Source organism: Corythoichthys intestinalis, chromosome 7 (genome assembly GCF_030265065.1).
Source record: "Corythoichthys intestinalis isolate RoL2023-P3 chromosome 7, ASM3026506v1, whole genome shotgun sequence".
Classification (NCBI taxonomy): Eukaryota; Metazoa; Chordata; class Actinopteri; order Syngnathiformes; family Syngnathidae; genus Corythoichthys; species Corythoichthys intestinalis.
Genome location: NC_080401.1, coordinates 22,785,639 through 22,811,559, shown reverse-complemented (window position 1 = coordinate 22,811,559; position 25,921 = coordinate 22,785,639). Strand labels below are relative to the sequence as shown.

Below are 25,921 nucleotides of genomic sequence, written 5' to 3'. Positions count from 1 at the left end.
CTGTTTTCCCATTAAAGTTATTTCCAAAGCTGCAATTCAAAGGAAATTTCTACCAGACATTGGGATTAATTGAAATAATCCATACATCAAATTTCATCTGACTTGCTGTTTTAGAAATAACTGTAATGAGAAAACAGTTGACGCATTCACTACGTATTTTCCCCGTTGTATTGTCTACTGACAGTTGTGGTTTTCATTTATCACCTCATAGAAACCTGTGACATTTCAGGGAAACAGATCTGGGTTATGTGAAGGCAGGTTGAGTAGAACACGCACACACACATCTCACACAAGTGTTATCTTGTAGATAAGATCTTTTAAACTCATGGAAACTTTAGGCTGGAATACAGTACTGCGTTACATTGCTGTGTGGCTTATGTTTCCTACAACATCTAGCAAAGGTAAATGAACATCATTGTCATTCCTACTCACTCTAAGATTCTTTCAATTTACTACTTCCTTTTTGCTAGCATAATTCTAAAAAAAATGAAGGTAGGATGCTAGTCATATTTGTAGTGCATTGGATTAGACTATTCTGTACATTGGCTAAGTGGCTTGGAAGATGAATGAATTAATGCTCTCCTTTCCTTTGGACATTGAATATAATAGAAAATTTTACTTTATTAATTTCACTAGATCAATTTAAAAAACTGACATTTATGCTGTATATCATCTAGATTATGTAATTTAAACTAAAAAAAATTTTTTCCAAATGTTTAGTTCCTTGCATTTTGACAGCACATTGGAAGAACACCACTGATGTCTGTTGTTCCTTCTGTTCCTTCATTCGTTGTTCATTCCTACCTTTTACGAAACTACAGAAATTTGTTTTGCTAAAAAGCTTTAGAATGCGTGGGTCCTTCAAGTCCTCAATGCTTCAGAAGAAACAAGGAGATGTCTGTTTACAACTGTGAATGGCACATGAATACAAAAGAGAAAAATGTGACATATGACCTGCACATCTGGAGAAATAAACTAAATCAGTAAGTGATAAGTAATATGATCATTTCCACACAACCTATTAAATTCTCAAGTAATGTCCCTAATCCCCAATGGCCTTAAACACCAAGAGTTTGTTTCTCTCTGTCTAAATGCTTAAATCAGCAGTACCATAATGCACTGTTAACCCCCCCCCCCCACACACACACACACACACACACAAATTATTAAATATAGAGTAAAATAATGACAGCTATTGTTGCCAGAATTTTACTGTTAAAAATACAGGAAAATCGTAAAATACACATAAAAAATTGTATAGTGCATTGATAACCTTACACTTTACAGTAGATTTTTTTAGATTTCTTTTTAAACTGAAAATGGTAGCAAAATTTCAGAGTGTTATTTGATCAATCTCTAATTGGTCTTGACAGAGACATCTCTTCTTGCCTTTTCACCGAGGGCGTAGGTTTGGTCTCAATATTGGTATACAGCGTAATATAACAGCATAATATGCATAACAGCATAATATGCATATACACTTTTTGCTGGGGACGGGACATTAATAAGACCAAACAGATTGGGTGAACGGGGATCAGGGCTACATTTCTCACCAATATGAACCTAATTAATTGATAGGCTAGATGAATAATGCAAAATAAATCTGTACTGACACACTGCAAATTTACAACACCTTAATCTGATATTTTTCTTAAATCTAGTCAAATAATTTTCTCCATCTTGTTTTGAGTGTTAAAGGCTAGTTAAAAGATTAATGCGCCAGATTCCTCCACTTACTTTAAGTAAATAATACTATTTGTTCTTGTTAAGCCCATACATCTAAAAGTTGGTCAGTTTTAACCTAAATCCAGAAAAAAATGCTTTCAAATAATGTTTTAAATATACAAACGTTTTGCTGAAAATAGGTCTGTTAAGAAAAATGGCGAGCTGAAAATAATTATTTCAAGAAATCTGAGTAAAATTTACTTGAAACACATTTCTAGTAGATTTACACTGAAAACAAAGGGATTTAAGTTTCTTTGGAGGTGGATTTTTGTAGTGCATACTTGTTGGTTCCAGAGGCACACCGTTCGATTAAAACCTTTGATTTTCAAAACCTAAAAAAGAAGCATTTTGAAAACGTCCAGAATAAATGTCTGGATAGGATTAGCAAATTTAAATTGCAATATTTAAACACAGATTATATTAACATACACAAGAAATGCAAACTTGTTAATCATCTCTTAACTATCCAGAAATGCAAAAAAATAAACATTTGTCTTAATACCACTAAAAACTAATTAAGTATGACAAAAAAACTTCTTAGTCAGGGATTAACAAAATTAAATAAAAATGGAGCCATCCTTCTGGTCAAACACTACTATTTTCATCCACAAACACAGCCAACCTCAACAAAAAAATTAAAGCTCCTTTGGGCTGCTTTAAGACCACATACAGTGCCTTGCAAAAGTATTCGGCCCCCTTGAATCTTGCAATCTTTCGCCACATTTCAGGCTTCAAACATAAAGATATGAAATGTAATTTTTTTGTCAAGAATCAACAACAAGTGGGACACAATCGTGAAGTGGAACAACATTTATGGGATAATTTAAACTTTTTTAACAAATAAAAAACTGAAAAGTGGGGTGTGCAATATTATTCGGCCCCTTTACTTTCAGTGCAGCAAACTCACTCCCGAAGTTCAGTGAGGATCTCTGAATGATCCAATCTTGTCCTAAATGACCGATGATGATAAATAGAATCCACCTGTGTGTAATCAAGTCTCCGTATAAATGCACCTGCTCTGTGATAGTCTCAGGGTTCTGTTTAAAGTGCAGAGAGCATTATGAAAACCAAGGAACACACCAGGCAGGTCTGAGATACTGTTGTGGAGAGGTTTAAAGCTGGATTTGGATACAAAAAGATTTCCCAAGCTTTAAACATCTCAAGGAGCACTGTGCAAGCCATCATATTGAAATGGAAGGAGCATCAGACCACTGCAAATCTACCAAGACCCGGCCGTCCTTCCAAACTTTCTTCTCAAACAAGGAGAAAACTGATCAGAGATGCAGCCAAGAGGCCCATGATCACTCTGGATGAACTACAGAGATCTACAGCTGAGGTGGGAGAGTCTGTCCATAGGACAACAATCAGTCGTACACTGCGCAAATCTGGCCTTTATGGAAGAGTGGCAAGAAGAAAGCCATTTCTCAAAGATATCCATAAAAAGTCTCGTTTAAAGTTTGCCACAAGCCACCTGGGAGACACACCAAACATGTGGAAGAAGGTGCTCTGGTCAGATGAAACCAAAATTGAACTTTTTGGCCACAATGCAAAACGATATGTTTGGCGTAAAAGCAACACAGCTCATCACCCTGATCACACCATCCCCACTGTCAAACATGGTGGTGGCAGCATCATGGTTTGGGCCTGCTTTTCTTCAGCAGGGACAGGGAAGATGGTTAAAATTGACGGGAAGATGGATGCAGCCAAATACAGGAACATTCTGGAAGAAAACCTGTTGGTATCTGCACAAGACCTGAGACTGGGACGGAGATATATCTTCCAACAGGACAATGATCCAAAACATAAAGCCAAATCTACAATGGAATGGTTCAAAAATAAACGTATCCAGGTGTTAGAATGGCCAAGTCAAAGTCCAGACCTGAATCCAATCGAGAATCTGTGGAAAGAGCTGAAGACTGCTGTTCACAAACACTCTCCATCCAACCTCACTGAGCCCGAGCTGTTTTGCAAGGAAGAATGGGCAAGAATGTCAGTCTCTCGATGTGCAAAACTGATAGAAACATACCCCAAGCGACTTGCAGCTGTAATTGGAGCAAAAGGTGGCGCTACAAAGTATTAACACAAGGGGGCCGAATAATATTGCACGCCCCACTTTTCAGTTTTTTATTTGTTAAAAAAGTTTAAATTATCCAATAAATTTTGTTCCACTTCACGATTGTGTCCCACTTGTTGTTGATTCTTGACAAAAAATTAAAATTTTATATCTTTATGTTTGAAGCCTGAAATGTGGCGAAAGGTTGCAAGGTTCAAGGGGACCGAATACTTTTGCAAGGCACTGTAAATAAAATAAAAATAAACACTGGGGAGAAGGGTGTAAATCTTGGTTTACTACATTTCTTACTATGTAATTAACGTTAACAGTAGAAAACACACAGGAGGATATTTCTCTCAAAGCAGCTTCCTCCTCGACTTTAAGAAATTTGCAGATAAATGTTATGCTAACTTTGATGCAGGTCGGCCTATCATTAGCAAAATTAGGCTAGGTTCATACTGCAGGTCTCAATGCACAATTCCGATTTTTTGTCATATATGTGTTTTTGTGTGTCCGTTCAGACTGCCTTTGTCAATTGAGCACATTCAAGTATTACCCATGCGCACTAATTCGCAGTCCGACACGCACTGAGCAACTGACCCGCATGTGCAGAAGCATCAAAACAAATAACTACGCACTATTCGTACATGACGCACACACATAAGATTTATGTGTGCCCGTCAGTTTGCCCCGATACGTCCTTTTAAGCAATACTGAAATATCGCTCATTTGGCGCACAGAGAAACATTATCAGGCTTATCCTTTTCTTCATTGTATTTTTTTATGACCGTGGTCTATTCAGCCTCCTGCGTAATAAAAGCCGAGTTCAAGCTAGCCGCTTAAGCTATTGAACAGCTACATCGCTGCAGTCTTTTAAGCTGCTCGCGCTCTCTGCTGACGTAATTCCTGCATGATTTCTGATTGGAAGACTTGACAGTTCAGACCGCTGCCACATTCTGGAAAAATGTGGCCCTGATCAGATTTAAACCACAAACGAAAATTAAATTACCCAGATCGGATTTGAAATAGTCCACTTCTGTGCGACTTGTTCTGTTCAGACCGTCAAGTTAATGCCTCACTCGAGTCGGAAAAACACGAAAAAATCGGATTATTGCATCAAAAACTGCAGTATGAACCTAGCCTTAGTGGTGTGTTCCCCACCTCCAAAACATTGACGTATTTTTACATTACTTACAGTAGTTTCTGCTGGCTGAAAAAAAATTCTAGTATTCCTCGTCTTCGAAGGGGGGGTGCGGCATGTTGTATTTCTGTCGGGCAGGGCTGTGAATAAGTGTGTGTGTAGGGGTGGGGGGTCAAGTCATCAGCCAATCAAACGTGCGTTTGAGGGGGGAAAATGGACTGGCACATTCAGTCAAGTGAAAAGGGGTCAATGTAAGTCTGAACATAATGAAAGTACTGTAATTCACTTAATGATGATAGGGTCAATTTTATCCTTACAGCATATGGCAAGACAATCTAAATTACCTATATAACTGAAGTCATTATATAATGCAAATTTGGTTGCTTAAAGGTTGGTGGGGACAATTTGAGCATCCTGAAAAGTTGGTAGTGTTATGTCCCTACGTAAACCGACGCCCTTGCTTTTAACTTATTCCCCCTCTCCAGCCCAGATTTGAACCTACACAGCTATCTTGACAGTCAAACATGCTAACTACTGAGCTAGTAGAGAGCAGCTGGAAAATGTTAACCCTTGAGAATTTAAAAGAGTCTACTGGCAACTGAAGCTAGACAATTTTAATTCATGGGTTGAAACCTCAGTTGCAGAGGAGGGAAAATGAGACTGGAAGCACTGATGTCACTACCCTGAGACTTGTTACACCTATTACAGTCATTTGATTTAAAACAACAGTTAAAATAGGGTTCTTTTTACAGTAGATTGCTGTTACCCGTATTGGCCCGAATATAAAACGGTGTTTTTTGGATTGAAATAAGATTGAAAAAGAGGGGGTCGTCTTATATTTGCGGTCTAGACATTATACCCATTCACGACACTAGATGACGCCAGATATCATTGAAGCGATGTTCTGTTATGACAGATCTCAGCTACTCTCCCCATTCACGATGCTAGATGGCGCCAGATATCATCGGAGCGATGTTCTGTCATGACGGATCTCAGCTACTAGTTTAACCAGTTTGCATTATTTTATTGCAATGTTTTTCCTTATTCAGATTTGTTTCAAGACTACAGTTACAGTTAGACTTCACTTTGATTGTTAATGCAGTTATTGGAATTTTGTTGTTTTATCACAATAGATTGGTTTATTTACATTTCAAAAACCAGAAGCCATTCATTTACGAATGTGATTGCACTTTAGTTTACATATTTAAATGTTCAGATATTAAGATTTGAATGAGGCAAAATAACATGTTTTTTCTCTCAAATATATTGTTATAATTATTTGTTTCAGATGTACTGTAATTATTTTCTGTATAAAAATTAATTTGGTGTTCGAAAAGACTTTTTTCAATCTTGAGTCTTGAAAAAGAGGGGGTGGTCATATAATCAGGGCCATCTTATATTCGGGCCAATACGGTAATTTGACATTAAACTTTTTACAGTTTTCCCATTTTTAGCGGTATCATTCCGGGAATTACAGCTACCAGCATTTTATCATAAATTTAACGAGTTTTTATCTTTTTTTTTAGCAAGGTATTTAGGAGATTATTAAACACCAGCATTGAAATCAACACGGAGGATCTCATCCGATATTCACCTGTTGTCATTTGGTTGGAAGCTCACACGGGAAACTCTGTATGCACGTCAAAAAACACCTCCGTTACACTCAATGAAACAGGTGAGAAGTCTCCATTTCTTCTTGGTTTGGAATGCAATATAGTGGGGACTGCAACAATTTTTGGCACACTTTGGTTGGGTTTCCTGTGGGACTGAAAATATCAAGAGAGGAATGGCAAATTCATTCACTTGTGGAAAAAAAAAATGAAACATGGTGTGTGGTATATTTGTAACAACAAGAAAAGTGCAGTGAAACAACAATTTCTGTTCCACCTCAACAGTTAAACTCAAAGCCCCAGAAAACATTTCCGTGGCTTGGTTTCAAAATCACCTTAACCTGACCTGGAAGGCTTCAGAGAATGACCTAGCGTTAGCTGAAGTCTGGTTTCTAAATGAAACCAAACTGTGGGAAAAGGTGAGTGTTTTTGAAAAAAAAAATATATATATATATATATATATACATGTGTTATCTTTTTCTAATTACAATTGTACTCTCTTGTCCTTTAAATAAGCTGAACACGACAGAGATCACACACAATAAGACAGCATGTGAGTGATCTCAGATCTTTATATTTTTGAACGTTGAATCACAAAAACAATAATGTTTGGTAGTCTTTCAAATTTTTGGATATAATCATGCCATACCTGCAAGTTCAGTATGTCTTTATCTTAGGTTTGCTCCTCAGTTGTTTTTATTTTTGGAGATTTAAGGTATGTAGGTTTCAACAGATGAAAAAGGACTTACATTAAAAGACTGTTTAGGTTACTATAGATGTTTATAGAAACATAATTGAGAATATGACTTTTTTTTTTTTTTTTTTTGCATTTCATACACAGACCAGTTTGCAGTTGAGAATCTACAAAAAAATACAGCCTACCAGGTTAAACTCAGGCATAAGACGACAGGGTGCCATAACCCGCTCTGGAGCGATTGGTCTCCACTTGTGATTGTTCCTGCAAGTAATAAAAATCTTGTACAAGGTTTTATTAACATTGTTGCATTTAGCCGTGAACGCTAAAAGGCTGATCGCCTTCATTTGGCTTTCTACTGCAGAGCTTGAAGATAAACTGGAAGTAACCATGACAAACAACACCTCAGAAGGTGCACGGAAGGTCAAGCTCACTTGGAAGGTAAGTCTGAATTGCAATGCAGGCAGAACTTATTAGTGGACTTGTAATTTTAATGAACTTGATAGTTGTTCATATATGGGAGGAGTGCCTATTACATGTGAAGTGTAACTTGATCATCAAAGTTGTTTTTTTCTTCTACATAATGACAGGAATTTGGAGGGGGAAATAAAGTCCATATTTCTCATTTCATTCACAACCCATTCGCTGCTATTGACAACAATAGCCATCAACTCCATCTGAACCACTGTGATAGATTTGCAATTGGCAATGGCGTCAAAACTAAAAGTATTACATGTATGAGATGCAAATAATTATTCCAGACACCAGTTATGAATCTACAGAAACACACATCCTACCAGGCTAAACTCAGACATAAGACGAAAGAATGCCGTAACCTGCTCTGGAGCGATTGGTTGAGCTTGACTTTTGAGGGAAGACGGGAAAAACATGTTGATGACCCCGAAACGAAGTGTCAGCAATAAAATTGATTTACAATACATGTACTGTATACATGCAGTATATGGCGGAAAACAAAGACAAGACTGAAAAAGCAGTTTCTGCTCTTGCACTCCTCTTTAAAAGAAACTTTTAAGCCAAAAAACTGTTGTTTTTGATAAAACAATATGTCTATATGCTGCCATAGCAGATTCATGATGCAATAAGCCCCCAAACTATTTTTAATTTGTCTGTTTTACGCTGAAAACCCCCGTTTACAGACATCGCGCAACCGCTTTTGTTTCAACCCAGCCATAAAACGAGGGTAATTAATTATATTTATTATTCAAAATGTCTGTCGTTTTTAGCTTAGAATCATTCATTGGTGTATATTTAGTTTTTAAAAAAAAAACGACTTTAAAAAATTATTCACTCGCATATTTTAAACTTGAGAAAATGAGAAAATTGGCGTCTGTAAAAAAGACACGGATATTTACCTCATAACTATCGCTTAATTGTATTTTTTCGTTCCTGTCACATTTTCCCCAATATTTCAGATGATAAATAATCGATCCAACCAAAAAGAAATAGAAAAAAAATGTTAAAAAGGGTAAATATATGAAAAAACAAATCTCGACCACTCCTTGATGTCTGCAATTTCTGCATCGCGACCCTTGTTATATTACCATGTTTCACCCATAAAATTCCAAAAGAATCCGGCTGTGGCCATTCACAGCTGTGTCTTGACGCTCAGTGATACATGCTACATGGAGTTTTTGGATCGAAACAAGGTAAGTATGAGATAATGTCTCCTTAAAGTCACGGCGTCTGTAATTCTGCTCTCGCGTGCGCTCACTTCCAGATAGGATTTTGCTGTTTACAAAACTTTTTTTTTTTTTTTTTTTTTTTTAAATGCCCTACTGCTCAAAATGTTTCTTCCCCCAGAAAATTGACATTTTATGCTTTCCAATGATGTATCACACATGTATATCGGACAATTTTGAAAGTTGGCGAAATTGCGGGTCTCAGAGCGGAACTTCAAGTCACCTGAGTGTTTTCCGCCATATATATTTGTATGTACATCTTGACACTGTTCATGTTTAATCCTCGGTTCAAGCACAGTTGTTGTTGAAGCTTTTGAAAGCTTAGGTTTAGAGAAATTCTAAATATCCATCGTACCTCCTCAGGTGTAGTTTTGGCTAAGCCAGGGGTCGGCAACCCAAAATGTTGAAAGAGCCATATTAGGTCAAGTTAACAAAAAACAAATATGTCTGGAGCTGCAAAAAATTAAAAACAATTATATAAGCAATATAATGAAGGCGACACATGTTGTACAATATGTATATCTATATTAGTTATATTAGCCTACTATCAAAATGACTAAGTTGGCTATAAATACATAATGAGCCTTCATGATTAAATGTTTATTTTCCTTGCAGTGCATTCTATAGAGAGAATGACGCACCACGTGACTACTTGTTGTTGTCCGATACTGCCTTATGTTTAATTGTTTTGATAAAATTAAAGAAATGCAATAAAGATATTCGAATTTTGATGTCATTTGTATTTTGAAAATGCAAAAAAAAAACAATAAAATAGAATGTGCATAACATGCCCCTTATCTGGGCAATGAACGTAGTGCAACAAAACACAGCCTGCATTTGTTATTTTGAAAAGGTAAAGTTTATAATTGGAGTTCACGTACCTGCATAAAAGCGATGGGTGTTCAATATCGATCACATCACACGACTCATCACAGGCAATTTTGTATGCTGCCGCTGAATGAATGTCCTTGATTTGCTGATTGGTGAAGTTTCCTGCCATTTTTATGGCCCTTTCCTTCACTGTCTTAGCGCGAGATGTATTTCATTTTCTGTATTATCTCGGTTTTGTTTTTGAAGTCTGCAAATAGGTGTTCTGATATGTTGATGAATGACTCCTTCATTTACCAGTCACCATTTGTGAACAGTAGGGATGGGAATCGAAATCCGATTCCAATTCGGAACCGGTTCCTAGCGTTTCGAGGCCTCGACATTACAATAAAAAAAAAGCCTTAACGATCCCTTTAACGAGTCCTGAAGACGCATATTGCGTCGTGACTGTCTTGTTGTCCAAACACATCAAACTAGCATGGCGCCAAGAACCACCCGCTCCAAAGTTTGGCTACACTTCACCAGGAAAGAGGGTGAAAATGAAAGGTTACGATGGTTTAGCACGAGCATTGCAGCTGTAAACATAACAATGACGACACGTAGGTTCAAACGCTCGAAAGTGTGTCTTCACTTCACGAGGAAAAATTACAACAAAACGACTTACAATCATTGCAAGGTGGAGATAACTGCATCGGGAGGGAATAAACTGCACTGTCCTCACAGACACACTATACAGCTAGCTAAACTCCGAAATGACGATACAGAAGACGTTGGTATAATTTGCTGACTTTATTCAACCATCACTTGAAGAGTGAAACTAAAAATAGAAATGAAACAAATCAATTTCGTCCCCAATAACAAACAGGTTTGCATCAACGTAAATCAGCGATGATTAGCGGCTAATTCAGTAATAACAAAGCATTTAGCATGCGTTTGCTAGCATTAGCACATCGTTCAAACCACTACACAACTGGATTTAAGTGTCCGATCGCGAGTGGAAACACACAACAACAACAACACAAAAGATGATACATACAGGCGTTGCCTCTGTAGATATTTTACAAGCATTAACAAAGAACGTAGGGTCGCAGCAGTGCTTCCCTCTCTCACTAACTCGCTCACTTGCTTGGATGCGGCATTTCTTCTTCTTCACGTGAGCGCGTTTTTCTTCGCGTGAGGAAGTGCAAGAGCACCCCCACTTGAGCGTGAAAGCACCATAAAAACTAAAAGGCATGCATTTCAATATACTGGTAAATACTACTTTAACAGGGGTCCCCAAACTATGGCCCGCCCCGACATTTGGTCCGGCCCCCTGAACAATACCAGAGAGCATTTTGAATTTTTTTTTTTTCTCAATAGTGTTAATTATTTTCTGGCCTTTTTCTGTGAAGAACTCAAGAGAGGGTTATTTGGTTATTATCTATTTGATTAATAGTGTTATTTTTATTAATTATTATTATATTATCATTTTTATTTTATTTACTTTTGTTCCGTGAAATATCCAGAAAGGGTTATTTGATTGTGGCATTCTGAAAAACAATAATTTTTTACATTGAGGCACTCCTGCAATCGTCACACTTTTTCTGTTACAAACTGACCCCGGCCCCTCATCAGAGAAGGGAAAAGTTATGCAGCCCTCACTGGAAAAAGTTTGGGGACCCCTGCAAGTTTAACACATATTGCTAACGGCAGACCAACGACCTATATGCCAATATATACCAATATTTTTTATTTCTGTTACAAAAATGTTTCAGTAAAATGTTACATTCTTGTGCATTTGCCACTTATTGCCACAGTTAATATTGAGGCTTTGGGCCTCTTTTGACCTTGTTGTGAGTTTTTAAGGTTGTGACTTCTGATTAAACAAACTCAATGCCAATCAAAACGTTTCTTCTTCTTTTTCCCCAAATTAGAATCGATAAGAGAATCGATAAAGAATCGAATCGTTAATCAATATCGATAATGGAATCGGAATCGTAAAAATCCTATCAATTCCCATCCCTAGTGAGCAGTTTTCCACGCTTTATTTATCCCGGGTTGCAACAAAACTTGCAGCAGTAGTGGAGTTTGGAGATGCGATTCACTTTTTAAATCTATTTTTGCACTCCTCTAATTTCTCCAGAAGTAATGCAATCGCACTTACTGGGTACTCGGCTGCAAAAGTAGTATGCCTTACCTGCAAATGTCTTTCCACATTACTCCTTTTGTGATTTGACAACTTCTCGCACATTCAGAAAATCCTTACGCATTGGTAATGAATGCAATTGATTCGGCCCAAGAAACGTTGAATCCTCTGTTCTCCTCAGTTTTTTTTTTCTCTTTTTCTCTTTGGAATCCATGTCCCATCATGTAGCCCCCGGTTTGTTTACAACAGCCCCCTGCTGATAGAAACGTGCGCCGCAGGCTATGATTCAAATCATGCCGACAGAAATGTTGAAATGTAATAATTATTGTACACATTTTTACAGCATTGGAAAAGGTTAAGATTGTTTGTGTCATGTTTGTCCTCCTACAGAAACCATGTTAAAACAAAAAATATATTTCCCTCCCCCATCTTTTTCCATTTTCGAACATTTTTTAAACGTTCCAGGGAGACACTCGGGCAGCGCTAAAAAGCCGCATGCGGCTTTCAAAAAACGGGTTGCCGACCCCCGGGCTAAGCAAAGCAAAGGACCGCCTCTAAGTTGCTAGTCACATGATCTGTTCGAAAAATAATTTTGGACTCATTATGAAATGCTTTGTTGGCTTCTTGTTCATTTTATTCATTTTTGTTTGCTTCATTGCTTTAACACATTTTGTAGACAACTTTTTAACGGCTAGGTCTTCATTTTAAATGTTCAGAATTTTTTACATTAGGCTTAATCTTCAAGTTAGCGGGGGTTTAATTAGTCGGTGGAGTCTATTTCAACAAATTCTGTGCTGTTTGCAAGTTATTTGTTAGTTTCAATGACTAAGCTTGGACGAGTAAATGGTGTCTGCTTAGCGTGCCAACAAAAAACGATAATAACCGATCTAACATAGTCAAATGAATTCAAAATGCAGATCACTGTTTGAAATACCAATGCGGCCAAAACAATGTCACACCAAACTGCCGTAATTCATTTCATTCTGTAGGACTATTCTTGAGATGGGTAATGCGACGACAACAGAGAGGAGTGCTTTGGCCACTCCCGCTCAATCTAGAAGAAAGTCCCTTTCGTTCCCACAAAAAAAACAACAACAAAAAAATCAGCAGTGTAAAAAAAATGTGAGCTGCTGAATTACAAATGTTGCTGTTCATGCTACAATTATTGACATGCAATGGTAAGTTTTAATAACTTTATCCTGAAAACATAGCCAACACTATTGATTGCATGGGTCATCGGTGATTCTTTTGCGTGCATATGTTGTTTTTTATTGGTATGCTAAGCAGGCACCGTTGACTCGTGCTAACTTAGCCACTCCGGGGCCCTAAAACTACCAAATAACTTACACACTCCAAATTTGTTGAAATCAACTCCACCAACTAATTAAATCCGGGCTAACTCGAAGATTATGATTTAAGTAAAAAATACCGCACTTCCCATTTAAATTTACAAGAAAGGTCAATTACATGCAATGAAATTTTTCAGCCCCCCTCAATCTCCGCCTATGGTGATTGTTTCTGCAGAGGAAATAACAATATACAGTGTAAGGTGTTATTATTATTACCATTGTTGCTACAGGATTCAGTGAATGAAAATCGGTCTTCATTGGAAGAACGAGTTTAAATTATATATATAAACGGTACAGAAATAATTGGCATCAATCAAAATCGCTTACAGTGCTGCATGGTACTCTAATTGACATGAACCTTATATTTTTAGAGCATTTGTGTACAGCTCAACTGTGTCCTTCTAGTCACTATTAATGTAAGACATTTGCAGCAGTTCTCTATCCATCACAGTCATACGGTAAACTACTGTACATAGACTTCATAATGATATTGACGGGACCCGGGGCGCGGGACCGATTACTAGGGGCCTATCTCTGTCAACGCCGACCGAGTGGAAACACAGACAAAGAGCTTTTTACATTGAAAATTCTTGTGAATAAATGCTTAAATCCCTGAATTCTTTATAGATATGGACGTAAAACAGTCTCGATTCTTGGTTAAAACAAAAAAACGGGCAGTTAGCATTTGTTTTACGTAAATATGTCGAATGTGCTGCTAGTCTTTAAGCCACTGTAGCGCTGCCTTATCACCACAAAGAGCTTTTTACGTTGAAAATTCTTTTGAATAAATGCTTAAATTCCTGAATTCTTTATAGATATGAACATAAACAAGTCTCGATTCTTGATTCAAAGCAAAAAAATGGGCAGTTAGCATTTATTTTACGTAAATATCGCGAATTATGACGCAAATGCCGTAGCGGTTAATTTCTCCCATTGATTTTTTTTCACAACGTTTCAAAATACGAAAAATATAATTATTACCTTGAATCCTTGAACAAATCACTCCTGAGACAATCCTTCCTGTTTGTATACAGTACAGCTTTCGTACTTTTTCAACCTAAATCCGGTGTTGGATCGCTGAATGTGTTGAATAACTGCCGTGGAATGTGTCCAGTCAATATCATTATGTATTGTATGAAAAATACGATACAATTATTAAGACAACACATTTTTTTTTACCAAGGACATCAGAAAGAATGCATCGGCTATCCCACACCTCCTTTTCAAAAATGTTTTCTTTGAACATAATAAGCTGCACAGAAAATAATGGTTGGAAGCTCCCAGTAATCAATGTGCACATTTACAGTGCAGAGCTGAAGGAAAATGATATTAGGTTGTATGATTATTCATGGAAAAAGAGAGGATTTCTTGAGTCTGTCTGATGAAGACAGCAGTGACAGCAGTCTGTCACTGAAGCTGCCCTTCTGTCTGCCTGTTGGATCTCACCAAGGCTGTGTGACAGTCACAGGCTTCAGCTGTGGTGTTTAAGTGTAACTGTGAGCTACACTCTGTTCCTTAGCCAGTTCATCATGCTGCAGCAGTACCTGAAGTGAAATACACCGTGAGGGACACGCAGTCTTCCGGCGGATGTCCGTGTATGAAGAAAAAGGCCTTTTCTACCAACAGGACTGAATACACGGGCTATGTTTCCTACTCTCCAGCCAACCTCTCTGTTATTGCCAGAAACGCAGCAGGCTCTTCTCCCCCAGCCATTGTAACAATAGTATCAGCGGAACCCGTTCACAATTTAAAACGTATTATTAACAAACTCAAGCTGAATTTTATCCAGAAATGAGTGGTAAAATCAATTTTGACGGTTATATTTTGCAGCATGTAATAAAACATTGCTGGACGAAGAACTAGATAAGGCCAACTGCCTGGAGTGGTACAAACTTCAAGATGGAGAACCAAAGCTAGTAGCAAGGAAGACTAAAAGAGACAGGAAGTCTTTTAAAAACAGTAAGTTGCTTCAGTGCCGAACATGTATTTTTCGTTTATGTAAATCATACGCAAATGACTACATACCATGCATTTCACTACTTGGTCTCAAACCTTTACTCACAGTAATTAGATGGTGCTTTGCAAGGCAAAGGCCCATATAGTAAAATTCCGTTTTTTTTTTTTGTTTGTTTTGTTTTTTTTTAATGGCGTTTCCTTTCCGCGTTTGACCGACCGTCACCGTTCCAATATCAAAGTGCCCGGAATTTTCGCGCGACACAGGGAATTTTTTGAAAGACTCCCCAAAATGTACCTTTCACCTGTGAACTGGATTTTTTTGGAGAAAAAAAAAATCAGAATGCTACTCCACAATTTTTGACCAAATTGCATTTCTTACACATCAAAAATTCCAAGACGGTAAGGGGCATAAAAGTTGTATACAGAAAGATTCGCCGAAAACCTGTGCCATTCATTTATAATAGGATGCCACTGACAGCAATGTACGTCCAAATTTCCCATTCGTTTTCAATGGCAGGAAAACATGGGTTCTTGTGTTTTTTGACCATTTACCATTGCAGCCCATTGACATTTTGTGAACTGATATCAACAGGATGTGTCCCCGAAATATCCCCATATCAACAGAATGTCCCCAAATTAATAGGAAATGACCTGATATAAACAGGACGTGTCCCCCAAAAGGATATCAACAGGACGTGCCCGCGGACGTCCCCAAATCAACAGGAAATGACCTGCTATCAACAGGAAGTCTCTCCAAAATGTCCCCAAATCAACAGAAAGTGACCGATACATAGATCGACTGATAGATCTGTATCTACCACAACAGAGCCCTATTGTAATTTCTCCAGAAATTGCCGTTTCTAGTTACAAATAATTATTGACCATAATTTTCACACTATAAGGTGCACCTGTATATAAGCTGCCACCAAATGTGACACGAAAACAGCATTTGTGAATCGATAAGCTGCACTGGACTATAAGCCGCAGCTGTCCTCACTGTATTATGGGATATTTACTTCAAAATATATTAACTGGTAACACTTTTTTGACAGCGGCATCATACGATTGTCATAAGACCAAATGAACCACCGTAAAGCTTCGAATCACTTGACTGCAAACTTTCATTGCTTCAAGAAGCTTAATTTGGCCATCACTGCTCCTTGGGGAGGCATTCAACCTCTGATGCCACCTGCCGTCAACACTGTTGTTGTCCAACATGCCTCCTAGCATGCATTGCAGCGCTCCAGATGTAAATAACAATCAAAATTCATTTTATGTGCTAATTATTTATTCAATTACTGTTCCAGTTGTTTCATTATTGTAGATAAGGTATTTGGTAACACTCACTGACAGTGGCGCGATAAGACTGTTATTAGACAATCAGAATTATGACATGACACTGTCACAAGCATTAATGAATGCTTATCACAAATGTCATTTAGTGTTATCTGGCAAATTAACTCACTTTTGGATTGATGTAAAAGATCCGAGCTGGACATAAATAGAGTTAGTAACATAATTTGCTGGATGACACTTAATGACATCTGTCATCAGCATTCAGTAATGCCCATGATAGTGTCATGTCATAATTATGACGGTCTTATGACAGTCTTATGACGCCGCTGTCAAATAAAGTGTTACCAAATGCCATAACTAGCAATAAATAAAACAACTGGAACAGTAACTGAATAAATAAATAGCACGGAACATGAATTTTGATTGTTATTTCCATCTAGGGCGCTGCAATGCATGACAACAACAGTGTTGACAGTAGGTGACAGCAGAGGTTGACTGTCGACTGTTGAATGGGAGCAGTGATGGCCAAATGAAGCTTCTTGAAGCAATGAAGCAATGCATACTAGAAGGCATGTGTTACCTATTAACTTAAACAAATCAACAAATAAACCGCACTGGACTGTAGGCCGTTAAAAGAAGGAAAAAAGTAGAGGTATAGTCCAAACATTACAGTAAGTTTTGTTTAATTCTTTGTATTTCTGTTACATAGGCATCAAGGACTATGTGGGTTACATTTATTTTGAGCATCTGTGTGTCAATGAGAGACCAAAGACTGTTCAAATGTGCTTCTATTATCAAAAAGAAAACGGTAGGTTAACTTGAGCTTGATTGACCCAAATTTCGAAATAACACAAAATGCTAATGTATCCTGTCTTGTTGTCCATTGTCACATGCATTGTTTTTGTCTTGTCGTCCACACAACAAAATTCTTGAACTGTCATTCCATCAGTCCCAAAAATAGCCCCCCCGGACTTCTTTGCCTCCAGTGAAAAAGAGGGTTCTGTCACACTGTCTTGGAAAGCCATTCCTCAAGAGGATAGGCAGGGTGTCATAACACATTTTAACTTGTGCAGTGTTCAACTAAATTCCAAGGACGAACACCATCGTGAGTACTTGACTGACATAACCCAAAGGTTTACAGCACTATTCTAGTTTTCAGACTTTCTAATTCTTTCAGATTATACTGTATACATTGTTATCTCCTTACCTAATTTGATTTCAGAATGTCACCGCATACCAGCGTCCTTGGTGGAATACCAACTGGACAACTTGGGACCTGGAAGAAAATACAACATCACTGTAGCAGGGGTGACAAGCATGGGAGAAGGCCCAAAGGCTATAGTAATTTTCAACACGATGAATCCTAAAAAAGGTATTTTGCCAAGCGTTTACACAGTTTGCATTGAAATTGTAAATAGAATTGTTTTCAACATGAATTTTCTCCTCACCTACAGGATGGTGGAAACTTGGCTTGGTCATTGTATTCCTATTCATCTTTCTAATAGGCAGCATGTGTATCTGGAAAAGGTGGGTTGAACCCTTCTTTACATGGAGCACATTTTACCCCTTTCATGCAAAAAATATGATTTTTAAAAACTCGTTATAGGGCACTCATTGATGGTACTAGACGTCCAATTCATTTAGACTGGGAGGGACGAATGAATGTTCGAATATTCGTCTCTACCAGTCCTAATGGATTGGACATCTTGCGCCGTCAGTGGCACTGAAACATGAGCATTTACAACCAGTCATCCTGGTTAAAATTAATTGGACATCAATCACCATTAAAGGCATGCGATGACTTACTGTATATTAGATTTAGACAAAAAAAAACAAAAACAAAAAAATTAGTGTTACTTGGGGCCATAACCAGTTTGTATTTCTGTTTTTATTCATATTAATAAATTTATTTATAATTATTTTTTAAAAATAATGTAAAAAATACGGTGATGATTAATTTTAAGTTCATTTTAATGACCAAAAATCAGTTGCTCTATAAAATATTAAAGGTCTAAGTACCAATAATAATAATAATAATTAATTAACAAAAAAATATTTTTTTTAAAAATATTTTTTTTTTAAAAATTTTTTTTTAATTTAAATAGCTGTCCACTGTTCTGAAAAGGTTAAGGTGAACTCATTTTGATACACAAACAAAACTTAGTTTGGGTAATACGGTATGTTTACCACACAGTTGAGAGGTTTCACAACTGGCTCATCTCCAGCTCACTAGCATGATTCATTCAAATAGTTCTCCCAAATAAGGCCATTAATAAGAACTACCGTAATATTCGGAGTATAAACCCCTATTTTTCCCCTCGTTTTGAATCTTGCGGCTTATAGTCCAGCGCGGCTTATTTGTTGATATGTCATAAGAATGCCATAGAACAGTCATAATTACTGTATGACATTACATTATCATGGGCATTAGATCTTTTACATCCATTCAAAAGGGAGATAATTTGCCTGATGACACAAAATTACATGTCATAAGCATTCATTAATGTTAATTTCAGTGTCATGTCATAATTATGATGGTCTAATGACAGTCTTATGACGCCACTGTCAAATAAAGTGTTACCAAATTCCATACCTAGCAATTAATGAAACAACTAGAACAGTAACTGAAGATATAATTAGCACAAAACATGAATTTTGATTGTTATTTGGCATGTTGGACGACAACAGTGTTGACAGCAGGTCGCAGCAGAGGTTGACTGTCTCCCCCAAGAGAGCAAATGAAGGTTCTTGAAGCAATGGAGCTTTGCAGCCGATTGGTTCAAAGCTTCATGGTGGTTCATTTGGTCTTATGACAGTCTTATGATGCTGCTGTCAAATAAAGTTTTACCGGTTAATATCTTTTGCTGTAAATATCCTATGATACGGTGACGACAGCTGCGGCTTATGGTCAAGTGCAACTTATCTATGAAAAATGCTGCTTTCGTGTTAAATTTGGTGGGTGGCGGCTTATAGTCAGGTGCGCCGTATAGTGCGAAAACTACGGTATATGTTAGTTCTCTGCATCGCTTGTATCATCTTCCCTAATGCTCTTCGGCTGGTGTCCCGCCATGTCTCCATGTTTTTTTTCTCATTTGCAGTTGACTTGTCATTCGTTCTTTCTTACATTGGTACCATCATCTGCAGATGTTGAATAGTAAGAAGCATATTTTGACAAAGTACAATTGTCTGCTTTCAAGACAAACATTTTCTTCTTAGAAAACAAATACTCAAGTACACATACCTGAAAAATCTATTCAAGTACAGTGACAAAGCATTTATCAGCACGAGTACATGAGAAAAGGGTCCCAAGTGGTTATACAGTATATGAGCAAAAATAGTTTCACTCGCTAGGCATTTCGTTATTTGTCCCCCAGAACTCAAATGCTATAACAGCAGACTGGCACATTGCAGTGCGAACAGGTTGTGGGTAACAACTCTGAAATTGTGTTGTATTTGTTTTTTTGTTTTTTGTTATGACTGCCATTTTTGGGGGTGACTCAGAAATGTTGTCCCTTGAAAAATCCCAACACATTACAGTGACACTTCCTAAGCAAAACACCTCTAAAATGACCACGCTTAAAATTTGCCCATACTCTTTATAAGGCGAACTGAAAATGTATACTAGTCTGATACAGAACCGCATTGACTGAACTTTTAAGTTCCCTTTCCATTACTTGTTGTGGAGGCAACACCAACAATTGGGTACTTTTACTTCCTTTTAGTGGTATCAAACAGTGGTTGGCTTGTCATTGTATTCACATGACAGTAAAGAATATTAAAATTATACTAAGATATATGCATTATAAATTTAAAACACTGTCTTCAAATCCAATTGTTAAGCAGTTTAGCAGTACGGATTGTGTTCACCTTTTAAGGTTCTTCACTGTTTAGCAGTATACACTATGTTGAATATAAAAATAAGGTCTTCAGCAGTGTTGTTTTTGGCCGCCCTATTAATTTTTGTCTTCGTCTCAGTCTTTTGGACGATGATCAGAGGTGGGTAGAGTAGCCAAAAAATTTACTCAAGTTAGTGTTGCTTCAAAATACGATATTACTCAAGTAAAAGTAAAAGTAGTCGTCCAAAAAATGTACTCAAGTACAAGTAAAAATGTATTAGGTGAAAAGAATACTCACATAATGAGTAGCATTGTGAGTAACTGCTTCTATTTTTGTTGGATTTTTTTTTTTTTTTTTTTCAAACAATGGTATTTTTTTCTGAGCACAAAGTTATCTATATGGACTACTGTTATAATGGTATTGTACGATAACCCATAACATAACCACATTAAACCAAAGAAATGCAAACAAAAAAAGTCATTGAATTTCAACAACAGAAAAAAAAAATACATAAAGGAAAAATTTTTTTGTCCAAAGAGCATGACTGCCCTCAGGTGGTGAAAATAGTTCTAGTATAGATAGTGAAACGTTCCTTCATAATTACTATTTTGAAATTAAAAGGATCATATCTCCGTTTTTTCCGTTGTCAATCAGTGCCAAATAAAAACTGGGATAGAGGTTAAAACCCGTGCTTTCGAGTCATGTTGAGCAGAGCGCTATATCAAATACTTTATTTTTTACGGTGCTTGAAAGATACCACATGATTGAACAGGCTGGCACGAAGATAGAATGACAAGCTTACGTCTGATTAGTATAATGGAGTCATGTGATTATTGTCGCGACGTCTCATTGGTGAAATCGATAGAGCTACCCCGGTAAAACACCAGGCACGTCTCTACTCTTGGCATCGCTGGCAAAAAAAAAACAAAAAACTAATACGTAGAATAAAGAGGAAACATGTAACGACTCTTGTGTAGGCCAAAGTAGCAGAGTAAGAGTAGCGTTTTTTTTTTTTTTTCCCACAAATCTACTCAAGTAAAAGTAAAAAGTATAGCTTTGTAAAAATACTCTTAGAAGAACATTTTTTTCAAAATGTTACTCAAGTAAATGTAACGGAGTACATGGTAATGCGTTACTACCAATCTCTGACGATGATACTTGCAAAATTAGTCATATTTAGTCATATTTTAGTCATATCAAAATGTTTTTGTCTTCATGTAGTTTTTGTTAACGATAACTCAAGACTAATTTTTTTTAGTAATAGTCAACGTTTTCTAAAAATGTTTTAGTCTGTAAAATTTAAAAAATGAATAAATAAATAGATAAAGGTTTTCAACTATTTTGATTGTACATTGACAGATGAGCACATATTGCAGCATCTACAAGGACAACGCCAACTTGGTGATGATACACACTCAGCAGGAAAACAGTACATTATTTTCAATTGATTATACCCATCTGGACGCCACGAACTGTATGTTAAAAAAAAAAAAAAAAAAGAAAAAAAAAAGCTTTTCAAGAGTTTAAGAGGACGCTCGCCGTTAGCATTAGCCTAACGCAAATGCTATACTAACGCTACGAGTTACATTTAGTGTGTGATGATCACTCAGCACAGACCTTTAAAGGCTAAAGCAACATTGCATATTCTCGCTGGCCAAGATAAGAAAACAAATCTTACAATGTGTACAAGACTGGAGAGCAGCAGCACATCACATGAGTGACACAACCAGACACTGCTACAATGCAGGCTAACTACACAGAAAATGTCACACATTGTGAACACGTGATCGAAACAATTGCGCATTTTCGTCTCGTTCTCGTCAGATGAAAACTGGCATTCGTCTCGTTATGTTTTAGTCTCCCAGAACATGTTTTTAACTCGTTATCGTCTCGTCACCATCATGAAAAAAATCGTTCGTTTGAAATCTTTGTTTGAAATTTAACTTTTGTTTCTGATGTTCAGAATGAAACAGAAGATACTTCCTCCTGTACCAAAGACTCCTACTTTGGATTTTGACTGTCATCAAAAATTCCCTTGGGTAAATCTCATACCTCTATCTATTTTAGACATATTTTATCATTAAATCAAATGAATCATCTTTGCAATTATGTTTAGTATAAAACTTTAAGAGGATTTGAAAAACTGTGTGACATTTCAAGCAACCTAATTTCAAAAGTGAGAAAGGAGAAGGCAGTTTGAATTAGGTTTTTGTTGACGTATACTTCAGGGCGGACACAGGTAAGAAAGTCCCTATTGTTGATGAAAGAGGGTGTGAGACAACTGTCAACTTTTGTTTTGACTAGCAAGCAGAACTCTGAACATGCACTTGTTGTGGACAACTTTTAAGAAGGGGCTGATGATGATGAATATAAATGTGATGGCAGCCAGAATATGATCCTTTGATATCTCGACCATGAACAGGACATGCTGAAGGTGGAGGAGGAAAGGGTGCATGATGTGATGCTGCTGCAGTTGAATCCAAATGGCTGCACTCAAAGTGAGGATGTGAAGGACGCCACCATGTCAATAGACACTCCCACTGAGGGGACAGTGTTGTCTGACGATGATGCTATAAGACCTCTGAAGGGTTCCAAAGAGGTGGAAACTCCAAACATGGAACAAGAAGATATGCTTGGCTTGCTGCCATACAGGAAAGGATTGGTCTTTGAAATGAAGATGGATGAGTTTTAAATGATTATTTAGGAAATTACCGTAATTTTCTGACTATAAGCCACTATTTTTTTTACGTCATTTTGAATCCTGCGGCATATAGTCCAGTTTATTTGTGTTAATAGGTAACACTTCATTTGACAGCGGCGTCATAAGACTGCCATAATTATGACATGGCACTGTCATGGGTATTAATGAATGATGTCATTAAGTGTCAGCTGGGAAATATTGTCACTAACTCCATTTAAACAGTGAGATAATTTGCCAGATGACACAAAATGACATGTATCCAATGCATTCATTAATGCTCATGGCATAATCATGATAGTCTTATGGCCCAATTGTCAAATAAAGTGTTCCCAAAGACCATAACTAGCAATTAGTGAAACAACTGGGACAGTAACTGAAGAAATAATTAGCACAAAACATGAATTTTGATTCTTATTTACAGCTGTAGCTCTGCAGTGTGTGCTAGGAGGCATGTTGGAGGACAACAGGCTCCTGACTATAAGCTTTTAGTAGCTTCTTAAGGAGACCTGACTCACTCATAATCTTGGCTCAGCACTATGATATGATGTAGACTTTGTAAATATTAATGTGTGTGTGAACAAATTGAATTGAACAGTTTTGACAGCAGGTGGACAGCAGTCTTACGATGTCACTGTCAAAGTGTTACTGGTTAATATATTTTGGTGAAAATATCCCCTTTATACAGTGAGGACAGCAGCGGCTTGTAGTCAAGTGCGGTTTATCTATGAACAAATGCAGTTTTCATGTCAATAACAAAAGCTGCGTTGCAGCTTATAGTCAAGTGCGCCTTATAGTCCGAAAATTACAGTACACATATTACTTACAGAAGTTCAAAACTGTTCAATCATTGTTCTAATTGCCTTGAAAGTACTCAAACTTAATTAAATAGACTCAGTGAACAAAACTCAATTTCAACCTGTTTTGAACACTAATTTTTAATAAATTAGTATTAATCTGGAGCTGGAAAGGGGACTACATTGCCCTGGTTAAATGATGAATGCAGGAAAACAATGAAAGACAGAGATGAACAACTTAAAAAAACAATTACTACAGGTCTCACTACAGAAAGACAAAAATTTACATTTTTAAGAAACAAAGTAACTCAAAGTTTGCGAAAGGCAAAAGAGAAGTTCTTTATGGATGTCATTGTCGAAGCAAAGGGGAATGCAAAAATGATCTGGCAAAATCTGAATAAATTAATTGGTAAAGAAATTAAAGATTCGAACAAACATATTGAGCTTAAAATTAACAATGCAATGGTAACTAGCCCAACTGTCCTAGCTAATGAGTTTAACGTACATTTCCTTATTCAGTCAGTGAGATAACAGACATTTTTTCACCGTCTTTGCCTATTTCAAGAACCATTAGTCCTACACAGCCTGTTTTTTTCTCTACAAGAGATAACAGAGCTGGAAGTTGGTAACATCATTGGCTCATTAAAAAATTCTAAAGCCAAGGATGTCTACGGGCTGGATACATATGTTCTTAAACTATGCAAAGAATCCCTACTTTCACCGATAACAAATATGGTCAACCTCTCATTTAAACAAAAAATTGTCCCATCATCTTGGAAAACGGCTGCTGTCACTCCGATCTTCAAATCGGGTGACAGTTTAAATATAGCCAACTACAGGCCAATTAGTATCCTCCCTGTGATTTCGAAAGTCGCTGAGAAATGGGTAGCAAAAAGCATAAATGAACATTTACATAAAGACAGCTCTCTTTTGCATCCAATGCAATTTGGTTTCGGGAAAATCATTCCACAGAGTTTACAAATTGTCTTTTTATAGAAAAGGTCATACGCATGTTGGACACTGAACCTTGCGTTGGTGCAGTATTTCTAGATCTGAAAAAAGCATTTGACACTGTAAATCATAACATTCTCCTGTCTAAAATAACCCATTTCAATTTTTGATTGAACACAATTCAATGGATAAAATCTTATTTAGAATTCAGGAGACAGTAGCCACGTTTACATGCTGACTTTTATTCATACTGATTCAAATCATTCCGAATGGAAATTTCAGATCAGCTGTTTACATGTCACTTCATCTATTCTGATCCAGCGTTTACATGTGTCTGCCTTTATTCCGAAAGGACGTTTGACAACTGCCGTCTGACATGCGCAGATTAATCAAAACAAAGCGTCACGTTGCAAAACATGGAGATCGATCGTCAGATCAGCTGCTGTTTTAACTTTTCGAGTGGGAACAAAACTTCAGAATGACACGCCGTTCATTTAAAAAGTTGTGTGGGCTGGTGGAGGGATTCATGGATATAAACTTTCCGCCGGACTCCAATTAGGTGCGCTGTGCGTGTGCTTGGAAGCCATGTTGCAAGTGACGTTACTTACGTCACCAAGTGACGTCACCACGTCAGTAAGGAGCATGTGCAGAAAGAACGCAACCAGACACCATTCCGCTTCCCTGTTTACATGGTATAATTTTACTTCTAATCGGTTTGGGAAAAGGAATATTCCACCCCTGTGAAACGGAATGAAATTCCATTTGGTTTGGGCCTGTTCATTCCGAATGAGGTGTTTATATGGAACACATTTATTCGGTTTGAACATCTAAACCGATTGCAATTGGAATATTTGGCTCCATGTAAACGTGGCTAGTGTGTCTCCTTTAGGGGTGTCAGGTCAACATTTCGGGATGTCCCTTTTGGCCTGCCTCAGGGGTCAGTGCTTGGCCCCCTGTTATTTTCTCTGTATAATAATGACCTGCCAAATTCATGTGTAAATGTTGAATCTCAAATGTATGCTGATGACGCCGCTTCACCAGTGCAAAAAAAACTCAAGACGCAGCTCCTGCTCTCACATCGGCTAGGATTCCTGTAAACAAATCTTGCCTTCTATTAAACACAAGTAAAACTGTTTATATGATGTTTACAAAGAAACCTTT

The 25,921-nt window shown here is 37.2% G+C and overlaps 1 protein-coding gene across 1 annotated transcript; it reads left to right on the top strand.

Moving 5' to 3' along the window:
- Window positions 1-338: 338 nt before the first annotated feature.
- Window positions 339-25,460, top strand: il12rb1 (interleukin 12 receptor subunit beta 1). Its single transcript, XM_057841652.1, has 15 exons — window positions 339-401; window positions 842-983; window positions 6,446-6,594; window positions 6,815-6,948; window positions 7,046-7,082; window positions 7,371-7,493; window positions 7,588-7,664; window positions 14,745-14,979; window positions 15,056-15,184; window positions 17,187-17,285; window positions 17,427-17,582; window positions 17,700-17,849; window positions 17,932-18,004; window positions 22,278-22,353; window positions 22,737-25,460. The coding sequence occupies exons 1-15, from the start codon at window positions 377-379 to the stop codon at window positions 23,004-23,006; spliced, it is 1,875 nt and encodes a 624-aa protein (XP_057697635.1). The 5' UTR covers window positions 339-376; the 3' UTR covers window positions 23,007-25,460.
- The last annotated feature ends 461 nt before the right edge of the window (window positions 25,461-25,921 follow it).